The 18,835-nt window shown below is 43.1% G+C and overlaps 1 protein-coding gene across 4 annotated transcripts in view; it reads right to left on the bottom strand.

Annotated features, from left to right (window-relative positions):
- Nucleotides 1–2,183: 2,183 nt before the first annotated feature.
- The window catches only part of RUBCN (RUN and cysteine rich domain containing beclin 1 interacting protein), a 66,946-nt gene continuing 50,294 nt past the window's right edge, over nt 2,184–18,835 (bottom strand). For all 4 annotated transcript variants that reach the window (XM_008063696.1, XM_021715330.1, XM_021715331.1 and 1 more), the window contains 9 exons: nt 11,118–11,178; nt 10,584–10,716; nt 8,955–9,100; nt 8,312–8,376; nt 7,620–7,858; nt 6,990–7,051; nt 6,408–6,561; nt 5,176–5,269; nt 2,184–4,945 (listed from right to left, as the gene is read on the bottom strand). In XM_008063696.1, coding sequence (XP_008061887.1) covers nt 4,767–4,945; nt 5,176–5,269; nt 6,408–6,561; nt 6,990–7,051; nt 7,620–7,858; nt 8,312–8,376; nt 8,955–9,100; nt 10,584–10,716; nt 11,118–11,178 — 1,133 coding nt within the window. In that variant the 3' untranslated portion in view covers nt 2,184–4,766. The remainder of the gene's footprint in view (nt 4,946–5,175; nt 5,270–6,407; nt 6,562–6,989; nt 7,052–7,619; nt 7,859–8,311; nt 8,377–8,954; nt 9,101–10,583; nt 10,717–11,117; nt 11,179–18,835) is intronic.

Genomic DNA, 18,835 nt, shown 5'->3' with positions numbered 1-18,835 from the left:
AAAAATTAGCCATACGTGGTGGTACATGCCTGCAGCCTCAGTTACTTGGGAGGATTGTTCAAGCCCAGGAATTCAAGGCTGCAGTGAACTATGATTACACCACCACATTCCAGCCTGGGTAACAGAGTGAGACTGTCTCTTCAAAAAAAAGGGGGGGGGGGTTGGGGCAAAATCCTATCATTTGAGGTAACATGGTGGAACTGTAGGACATTATGTTATGTGAAATAAGCCAGGAGCAGAAATTTAAACATTGCATGGTCTCACTCATGTGGAAGTTAAAAAAAATTGATCTCTTAGAAGTAAAATGTAGAACAGGATACTAGAATCTGGGACAAACAGGGGAAGGAAGGGAAAGGAAGTGATTTGTTAAAGCATACAAAATTACAGCTAGATAGGAGGAATAAAGTTGTAGTGTTCTCCACTGTAGGATGACGTAGTTAACAATAATATATGGTTTCACATGACTAGAAGGAGGATATTGAATGTTCTCAACACAAAGAAATAATGTTTGAGATGATGGATATACTAATTACCTGATTTGATCACCATACAGCGTATGTATCAAAACATCACTATGTGCCCCTGGAATATGTAATATTGTCAATTAAAAAGAATATAAAACAACAAATGCTTCTTGCAGTTCTGGAAATTGGAAGTCCAAGATAAGGATGTCAGCAGGGTCAGGTGACGACCCTCTTACTGGTTTACACAGTTGTCTTCTTGCTGTGTCCTCACATGTGGAAAGAGAGCAACCTAGCTCTCTGGCCTCTAGTTCTATTAGGGCATGAATCCCATCCATGAGGGCTCTATCCTTATGATCTCATTACCTCCCAAAGGCCCCACCTCCAAATACCATCATGTTGGGATGAGGTTTTCAACATGAACGTGAGGGAAACACAAGCAGTCCCTCGCACCAATGTACTCAGAATAAAATCTAAAATTCTTTGTAAGTCCTTCCCATGTCTTGCCAAAACTCCTCTTCAGGACCGTGTGCTAGCTCCTGCCTGGACCCCTATTCTTTCTACTCTGAGCCACATTCTTTGGGTCTTGGTTGAAGTATCACTTTCTCAGGGGCTTTTTGTCTCTGGTCTAAATTAGGTCACCTTGTCTTATTACAGCTTGTAATTGCATATTCATGTTGGTGACTTTGTGCAATGTCTGTCTCCCCCACAAGACTCCTAAGGGTCCATGTTGCTGCCTGCTGTAGCCCAGAACTAACAAGAAACTGGCATATTTTTAAGTTCCTAAATATTTGATGAATGAATGAACAGGAAGAAATTGACACGACTAGAGATAGTTGAGATGTGAGCTAAGAAGCTAAATTTGTGTGTTAGTGGTGGAAAAGGAATGAGACAGATTTATTTTAAAGAAAAAAAAATCAACAGAACTTGATGATGGGAAGGAGACCTTGCTTGACCAGCCCAATGTGCCGCTTGGCTCGGAAAGGAAGCTGAAGACAACTAATTTTTTTTTTTTTTAGGTTTGAAAATATAGTTTATTTAAAAAGTAAATTAGAGAGAGAGATATAAAGAGGAGATTCACCTCCCCAAGGTAGGGAAGGGGGCCAAAGCTTAAGAAAACATGACCTCAGAGAGCACATGGTCACACCATAGCTTAGCAAGGCAATGGCCGTGGCAATGGTGGCGATGGCCTGGAAATGGCTGACAACTAAATTTTCAAACTCAGATGACTAATAGGCTTTGGGAAATATGATATTTATGTTGGTTTTCAACACTGGTTGGAGATGACAAGGGGACATCTAAGGGGAAATATTCAGAAAGTTGCAGGGTAGAGCTGCAACTCCAGTGGGCCAGGAGCATAAAAGAGAAAGACAGAGCTAGATGCTCACAGAAGTGGGAGCAGAAGCATCTAAGACATTTCAGATGTTGCAGAGAGGAAGACTGACCTCGCTTTAAATGATAGTTACACCAAGAGTATGGGTAGCAACACACAAACTATGCTGTCACTGTACCTATGAAGGAACCTCTAGAGAGGTGAAGTGACTCACTCAAGGACTCATAGCACATCAGTGACAGAGTACTCCCATCCATATTTCCTGACTTGTATGGTCCAGTTTGCTTTGCATTATAACAGAATGCTTCTCAGTTTTTAGACTTGCCTGCTTTACAGTGGATACTCAGTCCCATTTCTCAATAGTTAAGGTAGGCAAACAAAAGGCAGAATTTCATTTCCTTAGTTTATTAAAGATGACAATGAAATTTTAGGCTGTGCAAGAACTACAGCAAATGGAAATTCAGTTCAGAACACAAGTTGTACACACACAGAACATTTCTAGATTCTTGCTCCTTTTATGTTAATCCAACAGCTCTAAAACCTTGGCAGAGAAAGTCAATAACAGCCTCATATAAGTGGAAAATATTTGCCCTCCACTCTTCTGCTATGTCTTGAATCTTGTCTCCACCTTGTAAGCAAACTTTTTTTCCCTTTATTTACAGAAAAAACACTTCTCTCCCATCTCACTTAGAAGGAACTCTCTTCAGTGCAGTCAAAGCTTCTCCCCACAATGGCAAGGGATCTTCAGATACTAATAAGTTGCAAAGTGCTTTCAAAACATTCCATCCTCTGCCCTCTCCCCCACTCTCAAATAAATAAATAAATGGATATGCAATCTACAGGGATGGGGTGAGGGACGTGGAGAAAAATAAGTGGAAAAATTAGAAGCATGTAAGACTGTTGAATTCAGCTATACAAATCGTGTCAGTGTTTTCCATTCTTTGATCCTATGCTGATACGAAAAAGGCAGGAAGGACAACAAAAGAGTATGTCTCTCCTTCAGTGTAGTGACATAGAGTAAAGGGCTGGGTTTGTAATTTAAACCAAAACTGGAAGTAGAGCTCACCACTTGTATAAACTGGGGCCTAACATTTAGTGAGACTTAAGTTTTGTGGGGTCATTCCCAAAGCTCCGTGAGGGACGATAGAGCTTCTAGTCTGCCCTTCAAACTTTGGCCAGGCCTTGGCTTTCAGAGCTTCACTATGAACTGAAGGGAGAACAGCCTCAGTCTCAGAGGCCAATGTAGCTGTTGGAGCCCAAGTTTGAGGCAGAGGAACCAACATCGTGGGCCGACTCCTATATGTTCCCTCTTGGCTGGTGGAGCCTCAGCTCTGGCCATTACCTTAATGTCCCTCCTACTTCCTTGTAGACCCCTTGTTACCTCCAGCTCAGACACTCATCAGCTTCCACCAACCATGTGCAACTTTCTGTTTGGTTTCCTGGGGTAGCACCCAAGCCAAATGTTTTTCTACTAGCACCCAACTATGGGAAGACAGATATACAGGAAGCAGTCAATCCCAGAACAAAAATGCTATGGGCTTTAGTTCACAAGAGCTGCCAGCACTTGGAGCAGCAAACCTGCCCAGGGTTTTTCATAGCGTTTAGAAGCTATAGCAACTTAGAAGAATACTACAAACATGTATACAGTCCCATTCAAGCACTTTTTCCAGCAAAACACACATTAATGAGTGGGGGGAAGGGAGAGTATGTTAAAATTAGTAATATAAAAAGGAAAACTGAACATATAAATATCACTTTATCCAACTAAAGAGTTAAGTGCATAACTGGCATAAAGGCTGTTATCCCAAGAACACGGGAACATTCACATTCACCTCCACAAATTGTCAAGTTCTGTAACAGCACTAATAGCAGGAAGCTTTTCTTTCAACTTTGACAATTTTGACAAAAAAAACTAAGGCAAGAGAAACAGTCACCAGGGAAGGTACAGCTCAGCTGTAGGAAGGGAAGAGAGAATGCAGCTGAGCCAGACTTTTACTCAGAACCACAATGACCATCTAATAGGGGACAGAGTAGTAAGGAACTCACTAATAAGACAGGTGGGTAGTGGGCAGGGTGTATGTCCTTGCCTTAGGCTGGCATCAGGGACTTGCCTGAGCTTGAAAAATCATACCTGCACCAAAGAGCTAGGTTAACTAAAAGAGATCTTAACACCTGAGAGGAAGCCCACTGCTCCTCTAACTGAATACATGCTCCATAAGCAACAGCGTTATAGCCTCACTTATTCTTATGGTATACCGCTATAAATGGGCCTGGCCTAAGCTACTCAGTTCTGTTCTCTGATTCAAGATCACCAGGATAGATAAATAAAGTCAGCTTGTGCCTAGGCTATTTCAAACAGGGAAGTCATCCCTGCCTCCTTGAGGTCTTTAAGGAGTCTAGGATAGTGATGATTCTGTTTTTACAGACCCAAAATACCTAAATGAGAGGAGAGAATGCCACAAGGTCCCATTTTCTGCTGCTTCTCCTCAGGGCATAGTCTGACCCTATTCCAGGACTGAGAGAGAGGACACTCTATCCTGTTTCAGCAGCAAAGGAGAAGACATTTGGTTGAGAAAGGCCTGGCTCAGAAGCTCGGAAGTAAAACAAAATCGAACTGGAAATGATACTTGAGATGCAGCTGAAACCAGATCTGGTCCTTGTGGAGAAGGCCATGGACGTCAGAAGAATTGGGTCTCACTGTCCATTTCCCTGACAGAAGCACTAGAAGCTTCACTTAAGGACCCACATGTCAGTCCTGATAGAAATACCTGGCTTACAAATTTCTGTCACAACAGAATGGACCCCATCAACCTAACAAAGGCTGACTATATACGGACATTGGACAAGTCATAAAAAATAATAATGATAATTAAAAACTAAAAAGCCCCAAGTGGGGAAAGTCCTTAACAGGGTGGCTCAGCTCTGCATTATGGTGACCCCGGACCCTCGTCAGAGGGTGTAGCATGCTTTCTTCAGGTGGTCTCCAGGACGGTGGCCTCTAGGGCCAAGGCTTCGGCAGGCTCCTCCTCATAGTCTGACATGTAGGACTCCAGGCTCTGCTTGGCCAGCAACTCCCGCCGGGCCTGCAGCCGCTCACACCTGGGACAGCTTCCAGACTTGAAGCACGCTTTATGGTAACACGCTTTGCACTCTATTCAGGTTGAGAAGGTAAGAGATGGAAAAAAACAATTTGTATTATCTCTAGTTGGAAGTAAGTCACTGCCATGGCCCCTTCTTACCAACGCAGCTTGGTGCTTCTGGTGAGAAAAACACTGGGAGTTGCTAAGTCAAACCAAACGCTTGCAAACAGGGGAAGTTCAAGGGAAATTAATGCGCTTTATGTTCAGTCTCACATGCCCCACCCCTAGCACCAGACCTCACCTTCACAGGTCCGACACTTATGGAGTTCAAAAGGAAAGATGATGTCATCCTCATTCTGACAGAACTCACAGATGAAGCCCTTGGCTTGGCAGAGCTGGGGAGGAAAGAGGCATGGAACAGAATGAGGGGCAGCAAGCACATCGGGAACTATAGGAGGGTGAACACCAGGGAGGGGAGGGGCAAAATATACACAAAAATCGAGTGGTTTTGGGGTCCACCAACCACAAGGAAGAAGCCTGGGCTGGACTTAGGAGCATGAGAGCCAGACTAGGACCAGAGCTGGGCGGTGTTAGACAAAGCTTTAAGGAGGAAACAAGAGAGGCACAAGCCTGGCAAGCCCCTACCTACCACTGGAGTGGCTCCCAGTGAAGAGAGGAAACAGAGAAGGGATGATACCCTAAAGGGCTTCCTATGGTTGATATCCCATAATGGTTCCATAAAATCATTCCAATAGTGATTTTCCTTTGAAATAGGAACCACAGTCCATTAAGATAAAATGTGAAGGAAAGGACGTTTCTCAAAACAACACCCAGCCTCGAGTAAGGTTATGGTGAAGTATTTCCAATTTCCCCTAGCCACACAAGATTCTCTACATATGCCCAATTTTAAGCTTTAAATCTAAGACTGCTGCAGGAACACACACGGGTCATATTCTAAGGCGGAAAGTTCTAAAAATGAAATTTCTGAATTTTCAGTAGGTTGAGTATATCACAATAAAACGTGCGTTTGTGGAAAAGACAAAATTTACAAAATGCTGTCACACAAATTATTTCATCAATACTCAAAAATACTGAGAGGAAAGTATGTTTAATTATGATCTTCATTTTAGAGACAAGAAAATTGAGGTTTACCTCACAGAGGGCCGAGTCGCTCTTTTGGTCACAGTGAGTGAAAATAATAAGGCCAAGACCCAGACTAGAACCCCTCTCCAGATTCTAATCCTAGGTTCTCCTTCCACATCATGACAGTTCTTCAGTGAAAGTCTGCTCTGTCCTGCCCAAGGCCACCCAAAGGCAATGCCAATGCCAATTCCTCTTCTGTTTGTAGGTCCTTTAGATCTGGACGGTTGAGCTGTTCACCAGCCTAATGAACAGCGAGCCTTTCCAGTTTCTCTCACAGTGCTAACTGGCCGTTGTAACTTCCTGGAGCTAAATGACAGGAACTCTGGGTCTACCCCACTCCCCTCTGCTTAAGCAAGGGCTCGGTTGTACGCGAAAGCGAGACTTTCTCACCATGCATCGCTCCACGTGGGCAGCCCCTGCCCTGGTGAGCTCAGCAAGCCGGGGCCCCAGCTCCCCTTTCCTGGTTGCAGTCAGGTCATTCAGTGAGTACAGGTGGAGATCCTCTGTCAGATGGCCTGGGACTGTGTCAAAGGAATCCAGAAGCCTATAGGAAATGAGGGGAAGGAGGTGGCGAGAGGGAAAAAACTCTTTGTGTGGCACATCTTAGTAGATGTGTCACACAAAGGATTCCCATTCAGAAGTAGATGAGATAAGCAATGAAGATGGTCAACACTCAGCCAGTCCACATGTTCCAGGCCACCCCAATCTTCCCATACTTCTGGGTGTCTGGATAACAGAAGTGACTTATTTATAACCTCCTACAGAGTGATGCATGCCAGATTGGATGTGATTTCCCCTTCCAGAGAGAAGAATCCAGACACGGTTACTGCTGTGGCTTCCTCTTTACCATTTTACATTTCTGCAAAATCCCCCTATTCTCCTGCTTCACATAACAAGAGCCAACTTCTGGGACAGGTTCCTTTGAGAGATAGTAACTCAGCCAGAGGTCTCTGGCCTCCACACAAGACTTACTCTTTGGCCAATCGGCATGTCTTGAACATGTTCTTCATGTGATACAGCTGGACCCGAAGTAGCTGAAGAGAAAGATGATGGGTGGGAATGGGGTGGGGGAGGTAGAGAAGAGGAGAGAAGTGTTAGAAAGACCAGTGCCTTTAAACCCCGGGGGTCTGGAAGCTATGCATGCAGTAGTCAAAACAGACTGTCCTCTAGACCTCTAACTCAGCGACCTGCTTCAAAGTGATCTCTACTTGGGGAAGGCCCCTCTGCCAAGTAAGTGCCCAAAGTACAAATTCCAGAGTGCTGAGCACTCTGGAATTTAAATTTCTCACTGGACACCCTATTCTCTACTTAGTAATATTTTCAGCGACGGGAGAAGTTCTGCTTTTGCCTTCAAGCACTGTCTTATCTATATAGCTTCAAAGCTGCCATTGCCAGGTTTGAGGATCTGACTAGACAGATAACTGGGAAATGGGAAGAGGTTAAGAGAGTACATAGGGAGGATGTGAATGGTGAGATGATACAGCTCTGACACTGTGATAACAAGCAGTGTGGTGATCTTGGAAAGTCCCGTATGATCAGAGGGAGGGGATGAGGGGAAGAGAAGGGTAAGAATCTCTGTTGTGGTCTTTTCAAGGGTCTTACTCGAACTTGATTGAGCGGCTTGACCTTCCTGTATAGGGTGCTGTTGATGTCCTGCACGTTGAAGAGAGGATCATTCCAGATCTTCATGAGCAGGTCCTTGGAGAAATTGCTGACGTAGTACTTGCTGAAGTCCCACTTGCGCAGAATCCGGCTGGGGATGACTATCTGGGCATTCTCATGGCAGCACTGACAGAAGTACTTGCCCAAGTACTCACAGTACCGCAGCCTCTTGATATAATCTGAAAAATCCAGGAAGCCAAAAGACCAAATGTGACTTTCCCATCTGAGAGTGGGTAAGACAGCTCTGTTGTTGCCAGTGGCCTTCAGCCACCTCTTTTAAACTCCCCAGCACTGGCAGAAATTCACATAGTGGGGTCTGTGGTTTCTACATCCCACCCTGGAGGTCACTGAAAAAACAAAACCTGCCAGAGTTGGTAAGAGTCAGCCTCCCAAAACCTAGCTTGAACTGCCCACCTTTCTCTAGTCCACATCCTGAGAACGTGCTGCCAGATAGAATTTCCCTCTGATTGCCAGTGTTCTTGACTAGACCTACCCCTTCTCCAGGCTTCTTTCCCTTTCCCCAGTTCTGCCCTGTTATCCCCCTGTCCTACCTCTGACAGGTCTCCTGTATTCTAGGTGTGGGAGGAAATAAAGCCTCTGGAGGCAGCAAGGCAGTAAGAGAAGATACTCACCAGGGTCAGTCCGGATGCCACATCCTGCACAGCGGTAATTCTGCTTGGCCACAGCAATTTTCCTTCTAAGGAAGGGGAAAGAGAGGGGATTGGCAGATAGCAGCTGCATGAGGCCTTTGAGGTGTGAGGGATGAAGATACAAACATAGCACTCATAGAGAGGGGAATTCATCTACTGTTTTAGTTGGACAAAATAAACCCACTGTAAGAACTAATTCAAATTGAAGACTTATTATAAGCTGAGGATTTAGATCTAGACAGTGACTCTCCCCAATGAAGAACCACAATTTCTGCACAAATGTAAGGGATGATAAATAGTAATGGGAAAGAATGACAGGAGACAAACATTCAATCCATCTTAAAAGGAAAAGAAAAACTGTAAGTTCACAAAACTATTGGGAAGAAGGCAACAAGGTGGGAATGCCAGTGGAAAGGTCTAATTTCCAATGCGCTCTGAGAAGGAATGGGAGGATTAAGAGTAAGAATTTAAGGACAAAATGGATAATCCTCTTCCTCTGCCTTTAAATAAACAGAACTGTGTGGGAAGTACAGATGGAGGCCGAGACAAGAGAGTGAAGAGAAAGCCCTGGCAATCCAAAGAAGATGTATCCATTTTCTAAGGAGTATGGCCACTAGCCACTCACGTTGGGGCTGGATGAACATTAAAAATTATCTGAGGCCGGGGTGGGGCCCACTCCAGGTTGCCACGAACACGAATGCGCAGCTTGTAGATGTCGGCGTGCTGCCCATCATCCGGTGAGATAGGCAGTGAGTCAGGAATGGGCAGGAGCTGCAGGAGAAAAGCACAAGGTGAGCTATCATGAATAGTCTGGGGAACACAAATGCTTGACCCTTCTGGCCATGACAGAGCACAGTTAATCAAAGGCGTTTTAAGAACACCACAGGATAAGGGCTTCAGTAAACCTTGGCCTTGAAACCAACCAGGAAGCACCAGGATACCAGAAGTGAGTCCCAGAAGCAAACAGAAACAGCATTCCAAGGTGGTGGCACCCACTGCCAATGTTGCCCTTACTTATCCCACGACCCTTTACATGCCAGGGTGCTTCATGCCTTAAAGACTCAACTGCCTGGGAAAAAAAATACTTGCCAACTGCCTATCTGACAAAGGCCTAACATCTAGGACCTACAAGGAACTCAAATGTGCCGAAAAGAAAAAAACAAACAGACCCATTACAAAGTGGGCAAAAGATATGAATAGGCACTTCTCAAAAGACATATGAGCAGCCAACAATTTAAAACCACACTGAGATACCATCTAACTCCAGTCAGGATGGTCATCATCAATAACTCAAAAAACAACAGATGCTGGAGAGGATATGGAGAAAAGGGAACACTTCTACACTGTTGGTGGGAGTGTAAACTAGTATAGCCTTTATGGAAAACAGTGTGGCGATTCCTAAAAGATCTAAAAATCAACCTCCCATAAGATCCCACAATCCCCCTACCGGGATATTCCTGGAGGCACTCAGATCACTCTGAAAAAGATACCAACACATGCATGTTTACTGCAGCATTGTTCACAATAGCAAAAACATGGAACCAACCATGCTGCCCATCCAAAGAAAACTGGATAAAAAAACATGGTACATACACATGATGGAATATTATGCAGCCATAAGGAACAACAAAACTGTGAACTTCACAGCAACGTGGCCATAATACTGAGTGATCTATCACAGAAACAAAGAACCGAGTATCACATGTTCTCACTCATAAGCGGACCTTGAATACTATCATAATACTTTAAGAAAGGGATTGGCAGTAGTGGGAAATTGCCAGGGGAGGGTAGGGGCAGGATTGGCAGTAGTGGGAAACTGCCAGGGGAGGAGGGGGCACACCTCATCAACAAGGGTACCTGCATAATGAACATTTGTATACCTAACCTTGAATTGTACCCTACATATTTAAAAGTAAAAAGTAAAAAAAAAAAAAAGACTCAACTACAGAATAAATAAGAATCTGAACAATTCACAGTTTCATACTGTCTCAAAGGTGGTCACAAAACAAAAGCTCTACCTTTGGGTTAGTGAGCAGTCATGTGGAATAAGGACAGTGAAGGAGCCTTTATCTCCTGTTTTGACAATGGCTACGGAAAACCTAGGCAAGCAAGCTTTCATTCATTCATTTTAGTCACTGAATACATTTATAATGGATGGCTTCTATGAGTAAGAAAGGAAAACACATTCCAGAGTAGGAGAACAAGACAGAAAGGCTCAACCTCCTGGGCAAGGAAGAAGAGCTGAAGAGCCTACCTTCTGAGGGGCATCGTGCTCTGGGACAAGCCACTCTAGTTCTGAAGCTGCTGGAAGCTGCATCCCCTCAAATTGCTTCAAGAGCCCCATGGCCACCGCCTCAGCAGACGTGGAGTGCAGGAAGCAGTGGGAGCTGGAAAGGAGAGAACCAAAGAAACCAAGTCTAAGGAAAAATGGTTGGGGCTATGATGTGGAACCTGTTCAGTTTGATTTCAAAATAAATCATGAGCATTGCTCTCTTTTGAGACCTGATCTTCTGGGCCTCTGGTTATGGTCAGAGTCAGCAGAAAAGGAATGATTCACACTTCGAACTTTGCCTCCACAAGATCCCACCCTGTTTAGACCAAAGACCTTTTGTTCTCTTCTCTTGGGCTTGCCACCATCAGGCAAGCCCGTGGCTTTCACCATGCTTCCTCATGAAGTTGAATGGTTTTCCCATGGCCTTTCCCATCTACATGCCAAGAACTGGGTTTGTTTCTCCACATATCTTAATGTGTTTTGTTTGTTTTAGTTTTTGTTTTTTTAGGTACTTACAAGGATTGGGAGGAAATGAAGGATTTGCTGCTTGAGGCTGTGTTCCTTCTTATGTCAGCATCTAGATGGAAACCAGAGATAAGGGGAGCAGGAATGGAAAGAGAGGAGGTGAGGGATCATGAAAAGCATTATAAGCATTGCCGGCTAAGCACTCAGGGTAGTAGTTAGGTGCTTCATTCTGTGCAGGACAAGGAACAGGTGAAGCTCTAAGCACAACTTATAATTTGGCTCTAATCAAGTCAAAACCAGGCTGAATTAGTGACATTACTCATAGCACTGAGAAGGTCAAAGTGTTACAAATCCAGGTGGAAACACAAACCCAGATCTGGTTACACTGGTGAATGAGAAAAGGAAGCACCCTAAGGCACAAAGGGACACAAGCCCTAGCAAGCATAAACACACAAAAAATCACTCAAATCTCTCCCTCGCTCCCTGTATCTCAAGCTTTCATAAATGATAAGCTCCCAGAGACAATACCTCTGCCTGACTCTATACATACAAGAATTAGCACCTAACACATAACTTGGATCATAGAGGTTACTCACTAAATATATGTGGAAGTGGGACTTTACTTCTAACATCTCCCCACTGTTGTTGCTATCCCTGAATGTCAGAAGTTTTCTATGTCCTTAAAAAAGCTTCACAGAGGAAAATAACTTTTCTTTGGCTTGGCAACTCTCTGGAGATGCCTGGTAACCAATAAATTTTAACAGAGATAGTCAACATGATCTTTACTACAGAATTCTCAGGCATAATTACAGGAAACTATGACAGACTATTTCTGATAATGAATTCAGAAGAAGATGTCTAATAATGACATGCCTGAACCTCCAGAGACCTCAGCTACTCAAATACTTTTGATGGAGTGGAATGTGAAATACAGTAGTCATGTTCAAGCAAGGCAGATAGAGCCTATCCAAGTCATGAAAACAAGACTGTTCTGATAAATACCATCTCTCATTTCCTTCAATGACCAGTGAAAGGACCTTTATTTTCTAATTAAGCCTACACAATGATCAATCTACTGTGTTTCAGCACTCAATAGAGTACTAATCTTATATGACATCACTCTTGGCCATGAGTGGCTTGATTGTTCATAACATGTTTCCTCTACATATAGATTTTTGTGCATGTTCAACTAGATTATAAAATCTCCTTTTGAGAAAATAAGGTTGTATCTAATTCTTTTGGCCCTAAAAAGCATATACTCAAGTAATATTGTTGAAAATTAATGTCTTCAAAGCTATTTATATGAATAAGAGAATTGAAATCTACAGATTAGTTTTCACATGCTTTCTAAACACAGAAAAACAAGACAGCAGCACATTTTTGCTGGTAATCAATAAAAACTATTTTATTTAACACCAAATATGTTCATTATATCATATTTTCTGCCTGAACTTGTGCCACCAAAATCCAGATCCCAATGCACTGCTAGTTGTGTATTTCCATCTAATTAGTGCTAGTGGGGAGAAGGGAAAAAAGTGTAGGCAATAGTAGACCAAACCTTCATAGACCATTTGGTTTGCCACATTTATTTGGGTAACACTTACTCTGCCTTAGCTTGTATACAAGTCTTGCCTTATCCTAGTAAGCCTCAGAGTGCTCTGAACATAATAGGTTTACAGAAAATATTTCCAAAATAAATGATTAATTGGCTAAAAGCAATAAAAGCTTTTGCAAATTTCATACTGCTTGGGAGTAATAGAGAAGAAAAAATTAGAGAAAAATCTTAGATAAATATTCCTGAATAAGGAGCTAACTAATTCTGTTATTTTAGAACCAGACTATTAAAGGAAACACTACACACCAGAGAGAAGAGGTGGGTGATAATTCATGGTTGCTAAGGAAACCATTATCTTCATAAAACTATTTAGCAGTTCCTTATCCTCACAGAGAGGAAATATTTCTTTCTTTCTTTTTTGAGTTGGAGTCTCACTCCATTGCTCAGACTGGAGTTCAGTGGCACACTCAAGGCCACCCAGCGTTGACCTGCTGGGCTCAGGCATTCCTTCCACCTCAGCCTTCTAAGTAGCTACCATGCCCAGCTAATTTTTATTTTTGAAAGCAGGATTTATTAAGGGGACAGAAAAGCTCCCACAGTGAGAGGGAACCCGAGGGGGTTGCCCTAATTTTTAATTTATTGTGGAGAAGAGGTCTCGCTAAGTTGCCCAGGCTGGTCTTGAATGTCCAGGCTTAGGCAATCCACTCGCCTCAGTTTCCCAAAGTGCTGGGATTACAGGCTGAGTCACCAAGTCTAACCCTTTCTTTCTTTAAGAGGAAAAAAAATCATTCTTCTCTTTAGAAGATACAATCAAGTCATACTTTATCATGTTTCTTCCTCCTTTTTCATCATTGGGACAATGAGGTCAGAGATGCGTGCAGGGACTTCCCTAGCTAATCATGAGTACTTCCAAGGGTGTGGAGGACCACACAACTTTGGAGGTAAGGCTCTTACCCAGGGGTTGAGGGGAAGAAGCTCTACTTGATATCAAAGGGGATGTGACACTGACCCCGGTCAAGTACCACAAGGCTCTATGGTTTCTAGGCCTGTGCTGAATCCTACTAACTCATCCTACTGGTCAGTTCAAGTAGGTGACTAAGTTAATGTGGCTGGAGCACTAGTTGAGGATCTAGATAAAAGTCGACCAAGGTCAAGGACAGATAATTGAGGAGTAAAGAGACAAGAGAAAGTTATTCAGCTGGATGGATTAAATGTACTCCAAGTAAGAGCACTTCGGAAAGAAGTCTGAGAAACTCATCATCTAAGTGGAATTTAACATAATTGTGGCACTTTTTATTGACTTTTTTGTATAAAAACAAATATGTCCAAGGGAACTGATTTCAAGTGCTTCTGATGATTTAGATAGGATAAGGTTATTATTACTGACTGAAGAAAGTTTAAAAATATAAACAAATAACAAAAATCATGACACTTTATAAGGAGAAGAGTTTGCTGCATGCCCAAACACTGGTATTGAATGATCAGGAAAGAAGTGGTTAAATTTTGGTACCTTAGCAAAATATGCAATTTTTTAAACAAAGTAAGGGAGGCACAGAAAGAGCCAACTTCAAAATTTACTGGCCAGTTTGATATTGGTTTCTATCCTGCTTTCCTTCTAGCAGATAAGGTGATACCCAACGCATCTGGGAATACAACTCCAATGAATTTTGTATAACTGCTGATTCAAGAGGAAAGACTTTAAAACAGAGAACCACAATTATTCTTATTTTAAAAAGAGAGGAAAAAAAAAGAGGGGAAGCCCCAGGTGCAATGGCTCATGCCTATTAATCTCAGCACTTTGGGAGGCCACGGCAGGAAGATTGGTTGAGGAGTGTGAGACCAGCCTAAGCAACATAATGAGACCTTGTCTCTACAAAAAAAAAACCAAAACAAAACTACCTTGGCATGGTGGCACATGCCTGTAGTCCTAGCTACTCAGGAGGTTGAGACAGAAGGATCACCTGAGCCCAGGAGGTCAAGGCTACAACGAGCCATGAGCGTGCCACTGCACTCTAGTCTGGGAGACACAGTAAGACTCCTACTCAAAAAAAAAAAAAAGGTGGGGGAAGGAAAAGGTTCAAGGTTACAGTGACCTATGATAGTGCCACCGCACTCCAACTTGGACAACAGAGCGAGAACCTGTCTCTAAAAAAAAAGTAGGGGTTAGGCCAGGCACGGTGGCTCAAACCTATAATCCCAGTACTTTGGGAGGGCAAGGTGAGAGGATTGCCTGAGCCCACAAGTTCAAGACCAACCTGGGCAATTTGATGAGACCTCATTTCTACAATAAAAAAAAAAAAATTAGCCAGGCATAGTGGTATGTGCCTGTAGTTCCAGCTACTTGGAAAGCTGAGGCGGAAGGATCACCTGAGCACGTTGAGGTTGTGGTGGCAGTGAGTATACCACTGTACTCCAGCCTGGGTGACAGAGTGAGACTGAACTCAAAAAAAAAAAAAAAAAAAGACCGGGGGAGATGTAACTAATTACTTTAAATTGGATATAATTTTGAAACCTGTCAGAAAATATAGTTCATGAACTTTCCTCTTTATACATTACGCCAGCTATCAATTTATTGCCTTTCACTCCAAATCTGCCTTTCTTTTTGCTTGCTCTGAGATAATGGAGCAGGACCCGTAAACATTTCTCCTTTGCCAGCTGGCATGATGTTAAGCTTTGTCAGTAGAGGGCACTGAAGGGACACTGGAGGAATAAGGAGTTTCTCTTGCTGGTTCTGGTGTGCTTCTTTAGCTGACTCCTACAGTGCATATGACTTTCCCAGGGGAAGCAGGCCTTGGGCAGCTTTGCAGCAGAGTGCCAGAGTGGTACCTCTCATAAACAGCTCCCCTTGGCACCCTCTGGGAGAGCTTTACAGTGAGTGCCACAGGCCTAGCACCTTCTCATTAACTGCTTTCCCCAGAACTCCTTGAGTTCTGAGGTACAGCATCTCCCATGGGGCAGCAGCCCCAAGCACCTCCAAGAATAGTTTCCCAATGAGTTGTTGGCATGGAACTTCCCTGTAGACTGCATCCCCTGGTACTACCTTGGGGCAGTTCCGTGTTTCAGAGTACATCCAGTGAGCCAGAAGGTCTGGGTCTCAGTCTTGAGTATGTGGCACTCTTTTACATTTGTTCCCTCGGCAGGTGCTCTATCTCAGCCCTCAGGATAGTGACTGCTGCCTGTATCTGCTCTTCCTCTATTCTTTACAGTTCTACTCACTCCTTATGAGCCAATCTCCTATTACAACAATCCCCCATCATAGCTAATAATTCTCTATATTTAGCTTTCCCTATTCAAATCACTGTGTGGCTTCTGTCTCCTGATTGGACCCTGATTAGATACATCTATGCAGAAGATTGGAACGCTAGAAGAATCTACAAAGGAAAATAAAGAAGAATAAGTGAAACTATAATAGAAGAGAATAAACTAGAATAGAAGAGGATAAACTATAATAGAAGAGGATAAAGAAGAAAAAAAACCAAGAACAACAAAACCCTAAGACCAAAGAAGTTAAAAAGACTGTCTAGGACTGGGAACTTATGAATGATATCAAACCAACCTAGCAGACACCATCAGCAGAAATAATGAAGTATAAGAAACCCAACATGGCCGGGCATGGTGGTTCAAGCCTGTAATCCCAGCATTTTGGGAGGCCAAGGAAAGAGAAGTTCGAGACCAGCCTGGGCAACTTGGCAAGACCTCATCTCCACAATAAATCAAAAAATTAGCCAGGCATGGTGGCGCACACCTGTGGTTCCAGCTACTTGAAAGGCTGAGGTGGAAGGATTGCCTGAACCCAGCAGGTCGAAGCTGCAGTGGATGTGAGCGTGCTACTGTACTTCAGGCTGGGTGACAGAGTAAAACTACAACTAAAAAAAAAAAAAAAATCCAAGACAAAAGATTATATTCATATATTGTATCATTTCATTTATGTGAAATGTCCAGAAAAGACAGATCTACAGAGACAGAGAGTAGATTAGCACAGCTCATTGGGGCTAGGGGTAGGAACTATAAATGGGCACAAGGGATCTTAGTGGAGTGATACAAATGTTCTAAAACTAGATTATGGTGATGGTTGTACAACTTGGTAACTTTGCCAAAAGCATTGAATTGTATACTTGAAGTAAGCGCATTTTGATATGTAAATTATACCTCTAAAATTGCTTCTAAAAAAAGTTGATCTGGCTGGGCTTCGTGGCTCAGCCTGTAATCCCAGCACTTTGGGAGGCCAAGACAAGTGGATTGCCTGAGCCTGTGGCTTCGAGACCCCCCCGGGCAACCTGGAGAGACCTCGTCTCTACAATAAATCAAAAATTAGCTGGGCGTGGTAGTGCACGCCTGTAGTTCCAGCTACTTGGAAGGCTGAGGCAGAAGGATTGCTGGAGCCCAGCAGGTTAAGGCTGCAGTGGCCAGGAGTGTGCCACTGCACTCCAGTCTGGGTGACAGAATGAGATTCCAACTCAAAAAAAAAAAAAAGTTGATCTCAAGGTTTATATCTATTTTACTGCCAGATATTTCAAATCTACTTTCTTTATAAATACTTCTGTTCTACGTGGCCCACTTGATGAATTGGGGTGTAAGAAAAGTGATACAATATGCAGAGTATTTACCACAGTGTCCATAATACGATGCATATTAAGTACTTCCATTTTTTTCAAGAGTGTTATGCTTTCTGATGACCTTCCTCTGACAGTATCCCAAGAGATTCTTCAACAACATAAATTAATTAAGGTGATCAAAAAGAAATGTGTCTATAATCCTCTGAACATGATCAGGAAGACTGCTAATGAGAAGGTATACTGATACTTTTTAGAAAGAATTTGAAACCAGTAACAAACTTGATTAAAGACCAGAAACAGATGATGAAGAACAGAAAGCAATAAAGAAATGTGGGGTACAGAAAAATGAGCTGTAAATTATACTTTCATAATTAGGAACTTGTGTATAGAAAGAACATAAATATTTAAGTCATTACTTTTGATAAAGACTTGTTCTGACTGCTTTCCTCTCACACCCCAAAAACTGCTTGGATCGTGGGTCACAAGAAAAAATATTTCCTAGTTGAAAGACATTTCATATTCTAAAATCTTTCATGCATATAAAAATTTTAAAGCTCCCAAAATGGAGAAAAGATGGACGCTTGGAAGGCCAAACAACGGTATGCCTTAATGGTTAAAGCAGATTGAAGATTCTCTGATATAGAAGCAGCTGACAGTCCATAAATGCACCAGCACAATGTAGGGAAGGATCAACAGTGACAAACTTAATGAGAAGGATTGCTGGGTCATATAAAGAATATCTGAATATTTGAACTGTTCTGGCTTGTTGTTCTGGCTTACGACCTGTTTTTTCCAACGAGTTCTCCAGACCCTGTAGTCCTTGTAGCCTTGACAGATATCACACTATCAAGTATGTACACAAGCTGGTGCAACATTCACACATATGCATGTATGAGCAAATCCATGCTCAACAAAGGCTACCTGAGAACATAGAGACCATTGACAGAGAGAATCCGCAGTTTGACATGTGAGTCAGGTTAGAGCCTTTGCTATCTTCTGTGTAATAAAGATTATAAAAGGGAGCCCTTAGTATTCTTCAGGAAGTAAACTGATGAGAATGATACGTGTTCTTGACATTTTCTCCAAAAGATGAAATGGCTTTTAGGAACTGATGCCCATGAGTAGGCACTCACTATAGCCTAGAAGATAGTTACTGGTACTTTTCCAAACCAGCCTCCCCTAAAGGACCTCCTAAGGCGGTGGTTCTTAACTGGGGTGATTTGGGCAATGTCTGGAGACATTTTTGGTCATCTCGATTGAGGAGGGGAATACTGCTGGAATTATTGGCTGATGCCAGGAATGATGCTAAACATCAGGACAGTCCCTCACAACAAAGAATATTCTGGCCAAGAGATTGAGAAACCCTGCCCTGAGGTATTTTCCTTTAAACATTTCTGTTCCAGCCGGGCTCGGTGGCTCAGTCTGTAATCCCGCGCCTTTGAGAGGCTAAGGTGAGTGGATTGCCTGAGCCCGCGGGTTTGAGACCCGCAACTTGGCGAGACCTCATCTCTACAATAAAAAAATTAGCCGGGCATGGTAGTGCGCGCCTATAGTTCCAGCTACTTGGAAGGTTGAGGCGGAAGGATAGCCGGAGCTCAGCAGGTTGAGGCTGCGGTGGCCGGGAGCGGCCACTGCACTCCAGTCTGGGCGACAGAGTG

Source organism: Carlito syrichta, unplaced genomic scaffold (assembly GCF_000164805.1).
Source record: "Carlito syrichta isolate Samal-C Ts95f unplaced genomic scaffold, Tarsius_syrichta-2.0.1 Scaffold306997, whole genome shotgun sequence".
NCBI lineage: Eukaryota > Metazoa > Chordata > Mammalia > Primates > Tarsiidae > Carlito > Carlito syrichta.
Note: the sequence above shows the minus strand (reverse complement) of the source record. Positions and strands in the feature narration are given on the sequence as shown.